We start from the raw sequence: 15740 nt of genomic DNA, 5'->3' as shown, positions 1-15740 counted from the left end.
GGTGCCCCATTCTCCGCTGAGTACCCCAGCATCTTCTATTAATTACTAAAGGATGGGATGAGAGAGGCTCAATCTTAAATTAGGTAATTCCCACATTGCACGTCTTTTGATTTAAACACGTCCTCCTTGAGTACAGATGGTAAAAAAAAAATTAAACATAACTTCTCCGTTATGGCTTCTTTGTGCCTTTTTTGTTTTTAAAAAAGACGATTGATTTCTCAATCTCACTAGAGATGCCCGACTATACTTATCTGTACCTTCTTGGAATTAAATTTGTTTTAGCAGCTCACAATTACCTTTTTCATCTATCTGCAAATATCCAAATATCTCTTTTCTTCAGGAGAGTTTCAGTCTGATGAGTCACGAGTTAATAAAAGCAGATGATTGCATTATGTTTAATCTTGCCAGTCCAGTTATATTTCAGGGGTTGGGGAGAACCTTAATCCAAGGTTGCCAGTGATAAATAATATATTTAAACTGACTGAAGTTTTTGAGTAACCAAAACCTCATTAGATTAGAAAGTTAAAAAGTGGGGAAGTAGAAGAGAAAACACAGCAAATGTTAAAGTGACGTTCAACTAGCAAAACATGTTTTTTAACCAGTGTTAAGTCCAGAGTAATGGGACGCGTTGGTTCAGTGGCTAAAATGCTGAGCTTGTAATCAGAAGGTGGGCAGTTTGACGGTTCGAATCCCTAGCGCCACGTAACAGAGTGAGCTCCCGTTACTTGTCCCAGCTTCTGCCAATCTAGCAGTTCGAAAGCATGTAAAAAATGCAAGTAGAAAAAATAGGGACCACCTTTGGTGGGAAGGTAACAGCATTCCGTGTGCCTTTGGCGTTTAGTCATGCCGGCCACATCACCATGGAGATGTCTTTGGACAACACTGGCTCTTCGACTTTGAAACGAAGATGAGCACCTCCCCCTAGAGTCAGGAACAACTAGCACTTATGTGCGAGGGGAACCTTTATCTTTAAGTCCAGAATTGATGGGTTAGCTTCATAATGCAGTAGTGCAAAATGTGAGTTTCTCATAATGAAATTCAGTTCCAAAACATTAGGAAGAAATCTTCAATACCACACCAGCATAGCATATAAGGTAGTCCTTGCCCTTCAACAGTTCATTTAGTGACCGTTCAAAGTTATGTCATTGAAAAAAGTGACATGACTATTTTTCACATTTACAACGGTTGCAGCATCCCATGGTCATTTGATCAAAATTCAGATGCTTGGTTCATATTTATGATGGTTGCAGTATCCTGAGGTCATGCAATCACCTTTTGTGATTTTCTGACAGTCAATGGGGAAGCCAGATTCACTTAACAATCATATTACTAACTTAACAACTGTGGTGATTCACTTAACAACTGCGGCAAAAATGGTCGTAAAATGGGGCAAAACTCACATAACAAAAGGCTTAGCAACAGAAATGTTGGGCTCCATTGAGGTTGCAAATCGAGGACTACCTGTAAATTGCTAAATTGCTAATTCCAGTAAACTTCCAACTCAATAAAATACAGCTCCAAGATATACCAACTACTGCTAGGACTCAGCCAGTTACTTACCAAAGACTTGTAAAAGTCTCCTTATGAGGTTCATGGAGTATGGACTTGTCAGGGCCATCTCTTCTATATAATATGCTCCCTGAAAATGTTGTTGTTAGTTGCAAAGTCGTGTCCGACCCATCACGACCCCATGGAAAATGTTTCTCCAGGCCTTCCTGTCCTCTACCATCCTCTGGAGTCCATTTAAGCTCACACCGACTGCTTCGGTGACTTCCTCCAGCCACCTCATTCTCTGCCGTCCCGTTCTTCTTTTGCCCTCAATCGTTCCCAGCATGAGGCTCTTCTCCAGGGAGTCCCTCCTTCTCATTAGGTGGCCAAAGGATTTGAGTTTCCTCTTCAGGATCTGGCCTTCTAAAGAGCAGTCAGGGTTGATCTCCTCTAGGACTGACCGGTTTGATCACCTTGCAGTCCAAAGGTACTCACAGGAGTCTTCTCCAGCACCAGAGTTCAAAGGCCTCCATTCTTTGCCACTCTGCCTTTCTTATGGCCCAACAGCCATACATTGCAATTGGAAAAACCATAACCTTGACTATACACACTTTTGTTGCCAGGGTATCCCTGAAAATACAGTTGGCCCAATCCTGCCTGAATATTACCAAAAGGTTAGGACTATCTTGACTGAGGGAGCTTTTAGTTCTTCATTGTTATTTGTGCCTTGTTACATCTTTTACATTTTTTTTTGTACTGTGTTGTTTTATCTTATTACTCACCCAGAAGTTTTTTCAGACCAGATGGAAATACAATAAATACAGGAACTTTTTTCCTCTCGCAAACCATTTAATAGATTGTCCCAATCTCCTGGACCTTATCTATGACATTCAACACCACTGTGGTATTCCCTACATAAAAAGATTAACCAAACTTCTATCTTAATTTTATTTCAGGCAGCCTGTGTGTAGAACATGTCCATTAGAATGATTATAATAGGAATATGAATTCATTCCATCTTTTGTTTTTAAAGCTGGTCATCTCTTATCCTCAATTTATTCACAAGAACTGGAACTGAAGACCATGAAACTTGTCCTTCTCCTTGGAGAGCCTTTTAAAAGCCAAACTGTGATTCATAAACAATGATAGATGTCAAGAACAAAACTTGTTTATAAGGTGATTACTTGTTTCCTGGGATTGCAGAAATGGATTTTTTTAAGCATTCCCTATCTTGAAGACAAAATTTATGAGCTGGAATTGGTACTCCCCACGAACAAATATTATTCGAAGAAAAGCAACTTTGACCTCTCTCTACATATCCTTTATCCCTCCGTGGGATTTTGCCCCACTGCACTTGTTTTGCACATTCCACAGACAAGACTGTCCCAACATATACACCTATGATCTGTCTGTGTTTGTTTCCTTACCATATCTCAGAAACGGAACGGAAGGAGAGACACCTATTTTGTTTGTCACTCGCAAAACATCCCTATTCGCAGTTGAGTCATAGCAAAGCAATATGGGAAGATTATTAAGTCCATGTGTAGAGCGATAGCGGTAGCAGAGAGTGAGTTACAGTTCAGGCTGTTACAATTCAGTTCAATTCAGTTCCTTCGCATGCTTACTCAGAAGTAAGTACCTTAATTTAGGAAATACTGATTGCTAAGTAAGAGTCTACTAAACTGCACCTCAGCTGAATGAAACTGCCATTCTACTATGTAATTAATTAGGAGCCTATCCTACTCAGCTTACCTAAGTACTCTGTTTCTCCGAAAATAAGACCTCCCCGGATAATCAGCCCAATCAGGTTTTTGAGCGCATGCGCTAAAATAAGCCCTCCCCGGAAATATTTAAATGCATGCGCAGCCAGTCCCCGTCATTTCATCTGGTTGCTTGCTGTACAAACAACACGAGGTGAGGCAGCAAGGCCAGAGGGGGGGGGGAAGGGAGGCGGAACATGCCCCACGCACCCCACAGGCCCTTACCTAACAGCTGCTCCCACAAGCCTAGCCACCATGCCCTTTCTGTCACGCTAATGGCCGCCACAAAAAAGAGCAGCCTTGCACCTTGCTGCCACAACAGAAAATCAGCCATGAGGTCACCACACTACCACCTCCTGCACCTCAAAAATAATAAGACCTCCCCGAAAATAAGGTGGTGCTTATTTCAGGGGTCAAAAGAAAATAAGACCCTGTCTTATTTTTGGTGAAACATAGTAAGTGCATGTGGGACCATAGACCATTATGAGCCACTCTGAATTTCAGCAGGATGCAGTCTTTCATCCCTCCACGTAAGATCAAGTTGTGCAATTTAAAGCTTGGACATTTAGGTTTATTTTTATTTCACCTGTCAAACAATGTCTGCCACTGGTGTCCTTCAAAACAGTTTACATAATAAAAGCAGCTACGACCCAAATGCTGCAAAGTAAAGAAAAAAAATTAAGACAAAATGAGAAGTGTGAACTCTCTCTGATAAATAAAATGGAAGGAAGGAAGGATGGATGGATACTGGCATTCCATTAAAAAAAGAGGGAGAGAGAATGGAGAGAATTCACTAAATGTGGTGAGCATTAAAAAGATGTTGGGACTCTAGAAAAAGTGCAGACAAGAGCAACCAAGAAGATTAGGGGACCAGAGGCTAAAACATACAATGAACGGTTGCAGGAACTGGACATGGCTAGTCTAGTGAAGAGAAGGACCAGGGGAGACGTGATAGTCTTCCAATATTTGCAGGGGCTGCCACAGAGGGGGGGGGGTATTTTCCAAGGCACCTGAAGGCCAGACAAGGAATAATGGATGGAAACTGACTAAGGAGAGTTTCAACCTCGCAATAAGGAGAAATGTTTTGACACAGAAAGCAATCAATCAATGGAACAAAAGCTGCCTTTGGAAGTTGTGGGAGCTTCATCACTGGAGGCTTTCAAGAAGAGACTGGAGTGCCATTTGTCACAAATGGTGTAGGATCCCCTTGGGCGGGGGGATCAGGGGAGTTGGACTACATTACCTACAAGATCCCTTCCAACTCTGTTAATCTATAAATTACTAAAAAGGCCCTGTTTCTTCACTGCCAGCTATATTTTCAAGGGTGGAAATGTTACAGAGAAAAATTCCAGTGCGTGGCATAGGCTTCCTGTAGGATGAAAACAGATCTTCAAACCCGATGATACCGCACTAGGTTTTAAAGTATAGGGCAGCATTTTCCATTCAGAGCAAGTCAGCAGCCAATGTAGACCAAGTGAGTATCCAATTCAACTTGGCCCTTGATATTAAGCCAGAAATGTCCACTTATTTTTCCACTGTATTTATATGATGGAGTCTACCTAGCTGAAGAGAGACACAATGGCTCAGTGGCTAAGACGCTGAGCTTGTCGATCAGAAAGGCCAGCAGTTTGGCAGTTTGAATCCCTAGCGTCGTGTAACAGAGTGAGCTCCCGTTACTTGTCCCAGTTTCCGCCAACCTAGCAGTTCAAAAGCACGTAAAACTGCAAGTAGAAAAATAGGGACCACCTTTGGTGGGAAGGTAACAGCATTCCATGCACCTTCGGCATTTAGTCATTCCAGCCACATGACCACAGAGATGTCTTCGGACAGCACTGGCTCTTGGTCTTAGAAACGGAGATGAGCACAGCCCCTTAAGAGTCGGGAACGACTAGCACATATGTGCAAGGGGAACCTATACCTTTACCTAAAGGTCACCATGGCATGCGCAGCAGGGACAGAATAGTCCTCCTTGCCTGCAATTGTTAAATTGATTTGTGAAACAATGTCATCCAAGCAAAAAGTAAAAACCACAATCATGGGTTTGTGTGGTCCTTTCTGGAATAAATATTAGCCTTTTCCCATAATGGTATTTTTTGTGGTTTAGGCTGATTCTGTATTAAGAATAAGACTGTTCACACAGTGCGCCAAACCACAAATTGTCAAACAAAGCTCAGCCTTATCAAGCACCCTATCTGTGTGATTAATCTATTGCTGTGCAAATCCAGACTAATTATTGAGCAACCTATGTTTAGATGAAGCATGGGTTGGCGTATTAACTGAATATAGCCATAATGAACTTTTTCTATATTATTCTGCATTTAAATTTTGAATCTTAAGAGCAGACACCTTGAAGGTGTATGTTTCTCCTCAAATTTTGAAGATTGGCAATTAAATTTTTCAATATAGTACTGTATACTAAGCTTTATTACAATCTTAGACCAGCATGTAATGCAATAATATGCATTTATTACAAATAAATCCTATCAAAGTTAGCAAGGCTTGCCTTTTAAACACAGGTAAGTTTGTACTCATTAGGCAACTAATTTTATTTTTTTAAAGGTAACTTAATGGCAGCTCACTGGCACATTTAAGCCTTGTTCTTTTTAGATGCTTTTTGTTTTGTTTGTTTTGTTTTATTGGATTTATATGCCGCCCTTCTCCCAAAGGACTCAGGGCGGCGTACAGCATTAAAAAACACATATTACAAAAGTTAAAAGGAAATTAGAAACAATCCAAAAAACAAACCCAATTAATATAGCACTAACATTTTAAAAATTGAATAATTTTTTTGCTTCAAATGACATTTTAATATCTGTTGACCAGATTTTAAACTTGGCACAAATGACGTACAGATGCCAAATTCTTCTTGCATGTGTCAATAACTTGGATCGCTGCAAGAAATATTTTTGTTTTTGTTTTCCTGCCCCAGAACAAATACATTGTGCAGTGCGATTCTTCCTCGTGTATTTATGATAGTGTTGCCATATCTCTTCTAGTTTATGGGAGTAATAGCACAATCCTAGACATGTTTATTTGATTTTATAAAAATAGAATAGAATAGAATTCTTTATTGGCCAAGTATGATTGGACACACAAGGAATTTGTCTTTGGTGCATATGCTCTCAGTGTACATAAAGAAAAATAAAATAGAATACATTAATCAAGAATCATAAGATGCAACATTTAGTGATAGTCATAGGTTATTAGTAAGCTATCAAATTATACTAGGAAACAAAACAATATAAATCGTAAAGTTACACGCAACATGGTTATAGTCATAAGTGGGAAGAGATAGGTACTGGTAAGGAAGAGAAGAATAGAAATAATACAGTCTTAGTAAATTATTTGACAGTGTTGTGGGAATTAGTTGTTTAGCAGAGTGATGGCATTTGTGGGGGTGGGGAACTGTCCTTGTGTCTAGTTGTGCTGGTGTGCAGAGCCCTAAAGGGTCGTTTTGAGGATAGGAGTTGAAACATTTGCTCCACACACGTTTTCATTGATCTTTGATGAGTTTGTCCAGCACATGCCCCCCTGGTGGTTTAAGTATGCAAGACTGCTTGCAGAATTAATCGTGCCACATCTCTTTCTGATACATTTTGCCAGCTGAATGAGATTCAGTATGCTTAATACACAATGAACCGATGTAGATTTCACTCCTGTTTCCAAAATTTAATGAAGCCATTTCGGTGGCATAAGAAATTTTGTGTTGAATTTATAACCAGATAGAGCCTTTGAATAGACGTAGTACAAAAGTTGGATTGTATTTTATTTATTCATTGGATTGTTGAACATTTGTGAATCCCACCACTGCCCCACCCCCACCCATTCCCTCCGCACCAGCATTCAGGGTACACGTGAACCCCCGCTGGAGAGACAGCCCTCAAAGAGATAAACAATCAGGACGGGAACTACATTTCCCATGACGCCAAGCGCGCCCCCTTCCTCCTCATTGGTGCAGAAAGTCGGAGGGGCGGCGCCTAACTGTAGAAAGAACCACGCCTTGCTCCGACGCGATTGGCTGCGGGGCGGGTGTCCGAGGCTTCCTCGGAATGATCTTAGCGCCTCCCTGCCTCTTCTCGGCTATGAAAGAAGCGACCGGCGGGACGCTTGGAGCGCTTGGGCTTTTCCCCGCCACCACCGATGCCGCTTTGGCAGGCGCCTTCCGACCCGAGTTAGTTTGACTCCGGCCCGCCCGACAGCCGCCCTGAGCGTTCTAGAACCCCGATGCACCTGGACGTTCTAGAACGTTGCAACTTTCGGACGTTCTGTCGGCTGCCGACGCTGGACATCCCCCCCTGTCCTCCGAGGGGACCTTCCTCAATTACGCCGGAGCAGTTTGGGAGAAGAGAAGGGACGACGGGAGGCGGCCGACCCACCCACCCACCCACCGCCCGCTGCTGTTTTTTTTCCCTCTCCCCCTCGCCTTCAGCTCCGATCGCGTTAAACGGACACCATGATCGTCGCCGACTCGGAGAGTTGCGACCCGGCCGGAGTCGAAGGCTATTTGCCCTGCGAAGGCTGCGAAACTTTGAGGCGTAAGAAGGTAATCAAGTCAGACAGTGAGAGAGAGAGAGAAAGAGATGCGCTTTGCCATCTCCCGATCTCGATCTTTTCGTCGTCGTCGTCTTCTTTTTTTTTTTTTTTTTTTTTTGCTAAGCGATCCGAGTCTTTCTCTCCCTCTCTCTTGTGTGTGTGTATGTGTGTGAGAGTGAGTGTGCGTGTGTGTGTGTGTCCCGCCGCGTTCTTTGCCATTTTCGGGGGAAGGGGCGAGGGCGGGGGCGTGCGCTCCAGTTGTTGCTGCAAAATTGCGTAAAGGGGCGGTGGTGGTGCTGGTAGCGCTGGAGTCCTTTCGAAGAACATGTATCAGAATGTAGTTGCATCAGCCGGAGAATCGGGAGTAGGAAAAATAAGCCGGGGGGGGGGGTTGAGGTGGAGGGAGGTGGGTGCTTTGGGGGGGGTGAAAAGGCTGGGGATGCAAGCAGGCGGTCGCTGCAGGGATCCAACTCGGGGGTGGGGAGAAGTGGATCCCCACGGCGCGAGCGTGGAGATCTTCCTTCCCATTGTTCAGGGTGGCAAAGGAACTCAACTGTCAGCGGTTGGCTTGCAAAGGTTTAGACCAGGGGTCCCCAAACCTGGCAAATTTAAGACTTGGCTGGCTGGAGAATTCTGGGAGTTGAAGTCCACAAGTCTTAAAGTTGCCAAGTTTGAAGACCCCTGGTTTAGACTAAGCCAACCACCCGGATCTCCCTGAAGATGAGGACTATTCTCCCCCCCCTCCCATCCGCTCCTATTTCCCTCCACGAAGCATCGGGGCTCCTTACATTTCACTTTCTTAGGGACTAGAATCTTTCTTCCTCCAGTTCTGCCCCGCCGCAAAACCCCCGCGCCGCTTGATCCATCTTCCCCGCGAGATAAGCAAAAAACAAAACCCCCCCCAAAAAAAACCACGTCGCCCCCTCCCACCCAGGCCCGATCGCGAATCAAAGTCGGCTCTTGTGCCTGCGGGAAGCAGGCTGGATCTGGGTCGGTCGATGTTGGGGTGATCCTACCTAGCGAACGGTTTAGTTGCTGGAGGACGCTGGAAGAAGTTCCTCTTTGGGTAGGTCGGCGTTATTGGGCGATTGCTGGGTCCCTGCATGCACGGGCATGTCCGACACGCGCGGACCGAGGGGCGTGTTGTGCGCGCTCTGAAAGACAGCATTTATAAACCTTCGCGTCTGCCTCTGCCCTTGGGCGACCGATTTCCTTGGCTCGAAAGGGCTTTTGATTTTATGTATGTATGTATTTTATTTATTTATTTATTTATTTGTCAACATATTTGTCAACAGGTATTAGTATAGACATGGACATAATCACATGAGATTGGTACAAATAGATGGATATAAATAAGTATAATATGGCCATGAACGCATAAAATGAGTACCTGTCAACGGGGACAGTAGGACAGGGACGTAGGCACGCTGGTGCGCTTATGCACCCCCCCCCCAACTTTAGGGACCTCTTAGGAATGGGGTGAGGTCCACGGTAGACAGTTTAAGGTTAAAGATATGGGGGTTTGAGGAACTGACAACGGAACCAGGTCGAGGGTTCCAGGCGTTGACCACTCTGTTGCTGAAGTCGTATTTTCTCCAATCGAGTTTGGAGCGCTTTACTTTGATTTTTTATCTATTGTTTGCCCCGTGTATTATTGAGGTTGAAGTTGAAGTAGTGGTTGACAGGTAGGACGTTATACAGCAAATAATTTTGTGTGCTATGCTTAGGTCGGAACGTAGGTGGCGTAGTTTGAGGTTGTTCACAACGAATCCTGCTTTAAAACTCTGTGCTTGAGTGCAGCTAGTTTCCACTTTGTTTACTTGCTCATTGCTTAATGTGTGGTGTGTAATGGCCCTGCAATGAGTTTACACTACAGTGTGATAGTTGTTAGTTGCAAAGTCATGTCCGACCCATTGTGATCCCATGGACAACGTTCCTCCAGGCCTTCCTGTCCTCTACCATTCTCTGGAGTCCATTTAAGCTCATGCCTGCTTTGGTGACTCCATCCAGCCACCTCATTCTCTGTTGTCCCCTTCTTCTTTTGTCCTCCATCTTTCCCAGCATCAGGCTCTTCTCCAGGGAGTCCTTCCTTCTCATTAGGTGGCCAAAGGATTTGAGTTTGCTCTTCAGGATCTGGCCTTCTAAAGAGCAGTCAGGGTTGATCTCCTCTAGGACTGACCGGTTTGATCACCTTCCAGTCCAAAGGGACTCACAGGAGTCTTCTCCAGCACCATATCACATACAGTGTGATACGATTGTGCAAACCCAGATAATGGATTTTATTTCATCCTCCTTGATTTTGTTTCATTTTTTTTCCACCCACCTTTTTGTAAGCCACCTGGAATCGCTTCACGTAGTGAGACAGGGCGACATATAAATTAAATAAATAAAGGAGAAATCCAGTGAGTAGGTCAAGGAGATGTTTAAACATTAGCTCCTGAGGCAGTCCGTATCTATTTAAACTGCTGTGTCAGCTCAATTTCAGAGGGAAGCTTTCAAGCAATGATGCAACCAGATAACTTAATTAAGGTCCTTTAATTAGTGCATTTAAAGGAAGTCCGGCCCACTTGTCATTTCAATTAAGAAATATGCAATTGATCCTAAGCATGTTGGGTATCTTGCTGGTTTTTTTAAAAGCATTCTTATCCTTATCTTTTATATTTTACTGTAGAAGTAGGAAGAACTGTTAATGAAGTATCTATATCACCTCTCCCTGATTGTAAACTTGTGCATGCAAGCAGCACTTGGTGGAAATAAGAAAAGCGAGCTTCACCCATTGTTAGGCACTGTCGCTTTATATTGACTTGGATAGCAGTCCTCGACTAACAAGAGTTCATTTAATGACAAGTTACAACGGCATTGAAAAAAGTGACTTATGACCATTTTTCACAGTTACAACCTTTGCGGCACCCCCATGATCACATGATCAAATTTCAGGCACTTGGCAACTGGTTTATATTTATGACCGTTGCTATGTCCCACGTGTTCCTCTTTTGTGGCCTTCTGACAAGCAAAGTCAATGGAGAAGCCAGATTCGTTTAACAACCAGGTTACTAACTTATCGACTGCAGCGATTCATTTCACAACTGTAGCAAAAAAGGTCGTAAAGTGGGGCAAAACTCACTTAACAAACATCTCATTTAGCGACAGAAATGTTGGGCTCAATCATGGTCGAGGACTCCCTATGTTTCTCCCATTATCTGTTACTCTTTGGATGCTTGGAAAAAAGAATATTAAAGAGTAGCAGGCAGGTGTCTTTCCTAACCACCCCACCCCATTTAAGTGTAGGCTTAAGAGCCAATAGTAACAGTCATAGTAAAAAAGGAAATATTCAGTGTTTTTCATACCAATTGCCAAGCAGCTTCCCTTGGCTTGGCTCCAGTCCCCTCCTGTGTAAGGGCTGAGAAGTGTGGTTGTCTCCTCTTCAGTAGTTGTGCAACTGAGAGACACACCCCTCCGGATTGTGGCTTTGTCCGTTAGGCCCCAAGCGGGGAAGCCCTAGGCATTCTCCTTGCCCCTTTTTCAGACTCCAAAAGGATGGGGAAGTTTCTGGGAAGCTCTCCCCATCATCACACAGCTATAGGCACAGACTGGGGGCTTTTAATTTCTTATCCCCCCTCCCCATTGCTCTATTACAGTATTTATATATTAAATGGACAGCTTGCTCTTCCTTTGGTAATTTCAGACAGCACAGTGTGGAATTGTTGTTTTTTTTACGACAGCAATAGGGCACTGCACACCAGAACAACTAGACACAAGGACAGTTTTTCCCCCCCGAATGCCATCACTCTGCTTAACAACTAATTCCCACAACAGTCAAATAATTTACTAAGACTGTATTATTGTTATTCTTCTCTTCCTTCCTAGTATCTATCTCTTCCCACTTATGACTATAACCATCTATAACCATGTTACTTGTATCTTTCCTTTTACATTGTTTTATTTGTTTACTAGTACAATTGGATAGCTTATTAGTAACCTTGATTATCATTAAGTGTTGCATCTTTTTATTCTTGATGAATGTATTTTATTCTCCTTATGAACACTGAGAGCATCTGCACCAAACCCAAAGTCCTTGTCTGTCCAATCACACTTGGCCAATAAAGAATTCTATTCTATTATGTTTAAAGAAAACATGAGTGGCCCAAATTTACTCCCTGAGATCCAGGAACTTAACATTTTTGGTCCAGCACTTTTAACAAATACACAAAACTGCCCCCCCCTCCCCCGGTTAAATTGAATAAGTGGTTATTTTTGTTGCATTCCAAGGTAAGAAGATAATACAAATAGTCTTAAACTCTCTTGGGCCTCCCCCAAGCCCCAAATTTTGGCTGTTCTCGCTGAATAATTCCATTACTCTCTTATCTTTTTCTACCTGATTCGATAGCATCATGGGTTCACACTAAATAATTAGCCCGGTTTATTAAGCCATTTGATTGCCTTCCTGGGCATAGCAACATAAACCAACTAGATATCCTGTGTTGTACAATACGCTATCTCAGATAATGCAATGAACCTAGTTTACCTCTAATGAAACTTTACATTTGTGCACTTGCTGAGTTGATCGATGGCTTGGCTAAGCGTGCTGTGTGAACCCAGCCAACAAATGCAAGGGTTAAAATCACATAGTACACATACTGTTTTTTCAGCACTTGCGTCAGGACAGAAGCAGTTGTGTTACTAGGCCTGGAGATCAGGAGGTGTGGTTATGTTGACTTGTGATAGATGGGTGTTTTCACCCCGACTGCTATTTCTAGGTGTGTTGTTTTTCTGTTTTTCTCAGTGTGGTGTTTTTATCTTAACATTTTAATATTTTCTTTGGATATTGTTCGCTGCTCAGAGTCATGATTTTGAGACGGGCGACCTTACAAAACTGAATAAGTAAATGATGTGATTGGTATCATGTATGCCATAATGTTATTTTATTTATTATGAAATGTATTTGCTATCCGCCTCATATCTGACGATGAAGGATGCAAGTTAAGTGCCAGGACATTATAATGCCTGTAAAGCAGGGATGTCAAACTCAATTTCATTGAGGGCCGCATCAGTGTTGCATTTGACCTTGGGGGGCCGGGGTGGGCATGGGCAGGGCGGGTGTGGCCAGCTCGACATCACTCGTGTCGGGGGTGCCTGTGGTGGTCCAAATGCTCTGCCAGTAAAAACGGGCTCCCGAGCTCCATTTTTGGCTGCTGCGGCCTCCCACAACCCTCTGCCAGTGAAAATGGAACTTGGGAAGGCATGTGGCCGGCCAGTCCTTCACTGTTTCCAGGGTGGCCTCGCAGGGCAGATCTAAGCACCTTGCGGGCCGGATTCGGCCCCCGGGCCTTGAGTTTGACACCCCTGCTGTAAAGTCACTCACCAAAACAGACACCTGCGAGGAACAGGAAAGTTGGAGATTATGATCCCGCATAACCTGGAGACAGAGTTTTAAAAGGATATCACTTTGTAGCTGTGATTCACCCAGCTGCCAAATGCTTGTTGGTCGTTTGAGGTTGTGCACGGGCTCGTCTATGAACTGAGCAGTTCACGATTTGCAAATCATAGTTTAGGGCTTAATTTTTAGGAGATCAGGCAATTGTGACCGAGTCCACCGTGATCTTTTGTGTGCTATTCAGAGACAGCCACTGAATCTGCAGGTTGGTGTGTGTGAGAGAGAGAGTTGGGCTTTTTGGCTTGTGCAAATACATGCATGCAGGAGCAACGCAAAGCTCATGCAGGCGCGCAGGCACAGATTGCTCGCCCTGAGGAGGTAAAACGCAACCTAAGGAAATAACAGAAGAAAGGGAAGGAAGTATGGGTAAGAGTAAACAGGGAAACAGCCTGTGCTTGTTTGCTTGAGTAAGACGTGTATTAGCGTGTGCATGCACCAGCCACAGAAAGACATTAAGGCTTTGCACACACAAAAAAAACCCACCCACAAAGATTTTTGGAAGAGGAATTGAAGGAAATAGAATGACAAAATGCCATTCTTCTGGATGGAAAGGATAGAATTAGAGTTCCATGGGAGACTGGCTTCCGCCATTGACTTCACTTTTCAGGAGGTGCCTGGGAAGGACGCAAATGACTCTGGGATGCCGCAACCATTGTAAATACACAATGCCCGAATTTTGATCACCTGACGATGGGGATGCTGCAGCGGTCATACGTCACTTTTTCCAAGGTCATTGCAACTTTGGTCTGTAAACAAATGGTTGTACGTTGAGAACTGCCCACACCTCTGTTGCAACGAGTACTAGAATACTTGTATTCCCCTGGCATCCTTGATTATTAACCTCACTAGCTAGTTTTGATGGAGATCAATAGAGGTAGTTCTCGACTTACAACGGTTCGCTTAGTAACTGTTCAAAGTTGCAATGCCACTGATGCATCTTCTTCATTGTCAATGAGAAAAGTGATTTATGACCGTTTTTCGCATTTATCGCAGTTGCAGCATCCCCACGGTCACATGATTAAAATCCGGATGCTTGGCAACTGACTCACATTTATGACGGTTGCAGTGTCCCCGGGGGGGGCGGTGTCATGTGATCTGCTTTTGCGACCTTCTGACAAGCAAAGTCAAGCCAAACGCACTCAACAACCTTGTTATTCATTCATCACAAGTGCAGTGATTCACTTAACGTATGGCAGGAAAAGTTGTCAAAGGGGGCAAAACTCGCTTAACCAATTTCTCACTTAGCAACATAAATTTTGAGCTATATTGTGGTCGTAAGTTGAGGACTACCTGTAGTTTTTGGAAAGCCAAGGACTATTGTAAATGATAAGTTTATTGCAGAAGTTGGGTTGGCATGCACACTTTGGGTAATTGGTGGATACACCGTCGTGTGAATGTACCAGAGTTTGGAACATAGTAGACTGACATTGTGACATTGAAGAAGATGGACCAGTTTCAAGTAATTTGGTGGTATTTGTTGGGGTGTCACCCCAACAAATTATGGGTTATCAAATGAAACCAAACCTTTGATGTACAACATGTGTACAATGAAATTGAATGAGCCTCCCTGGTGTAGCCCAGCCAAGGACACAGAATACATCTCAATAAATCAGTAAGTAAAAAGAAATCCCTAAACCCAATAAGTAATAAACTAACACAACTATCCTCATACATACTAACACACACACACACACACACACACACTATTATATTACACCATGAGGGACGCGGTGGCTAAGACGCTGAGTTTGTCGATCAGAAAGGTTGGCAGTTTGGCAGTTCAAATCCCTAGCGCCGCATAACAAGGTGAGCTCCCGTTACTTGTCCCAGTTTCTGCCAACCTAGCAGTTCAAAAACATGTAAAAATGCAAGTAGAAAAATCTGAACCACCTTTGGTGGGAAGGTAATAGTGTTCCATGCTCCTTCGACGTTTAGTCATGCCGGCCACATGACCACAGAGACGTCTTCGGATAGCGCTGGCTCTTCGGCTTTGAAACAGAGATGAGCACTGCCCCCTAGAGTTGGGAATAACTAGCACATATGTGCGAGGGGAAACTTTATCTTCTTGTATTACACCGTACATACATGTTGCATGTTATACTGGCACTGCAAGTCTATCACATTAGCCTGATTGTGGTGTTATGTTGCATTTAAAAGTCTGACTGCCCATGGATAAAAGCTATTTTTCAGTATATTTGTTCAGCTGACTATGCTTCTATATCTCTTACCTGATGGTAGGAGAGTAAAGAAATGCTGTCCAGGGTGTGACTCATCCCTGAGGATTTTCCTTACTCTGCTGAGATTTCATCCAGTGGGGTTGGGGGGCAGCCCATGATTTTTTTCTTAGAAAGTTAGAAGCTTTTTGTTAGAAACTTCAAAGCTATACAAATACATTAAGTCATCACATGATTTGCTTGTATTTTGGATTAGCATGTTGTTTGAGATTGATCACTCTGGTTTATGACTTACTTTGTGTTACAAACCCAGCAAGTTATTGTTCAATTATAATCAAGCATTTAGCTGAG

At 43.4% G+C, this 15740-nt stretch overlaps 1 protein-coding gene across 3 annotated transcripts in view; it reads left to right on the top strand.

The window, feature by feature from the left end:
• The first annotated feature begins 7332 nt into the window (after positions 1-7332).
• The window catches only part of SESN2 (sestrin 2), a 47201-nt gene continuing 38793 nt past the window's right edge, over positions 7333-15740 (top strand). For 2 of the 3 annotated variants that reach the window (XM_081962214.1, XM_081962212.1), the window contains exon 1: positions 7336-7791. In XM_081962214.1, the coding sequence (XP_081818340.1) occupies positions 7702-7791 (90 nt within the window). In that variant the 5' untranslated portion in view covers positions 7336-7701. Of the gene's footprint in view, positions 7792-15740 lie in introns of all 3 variants that reach the window. The other variant, XM_081962213.1, reaches the window with a different exon arrangement.

The sequence above is a fragment of the Natrix helvetica genome (assembly GCF_964273705.1).
Source record: "Natrix helvetica genome assembly, chromosome: 9".
NCBI classification, from domain to species: Eukaryota; Metazoa; Chordata; class Lepidosauria; order Squamata; family Natricidae; genus Natrix; species Natrix helvetica.
This window is presented reverse-complemented; position numbering and strand designations above follow the sequence as displayed.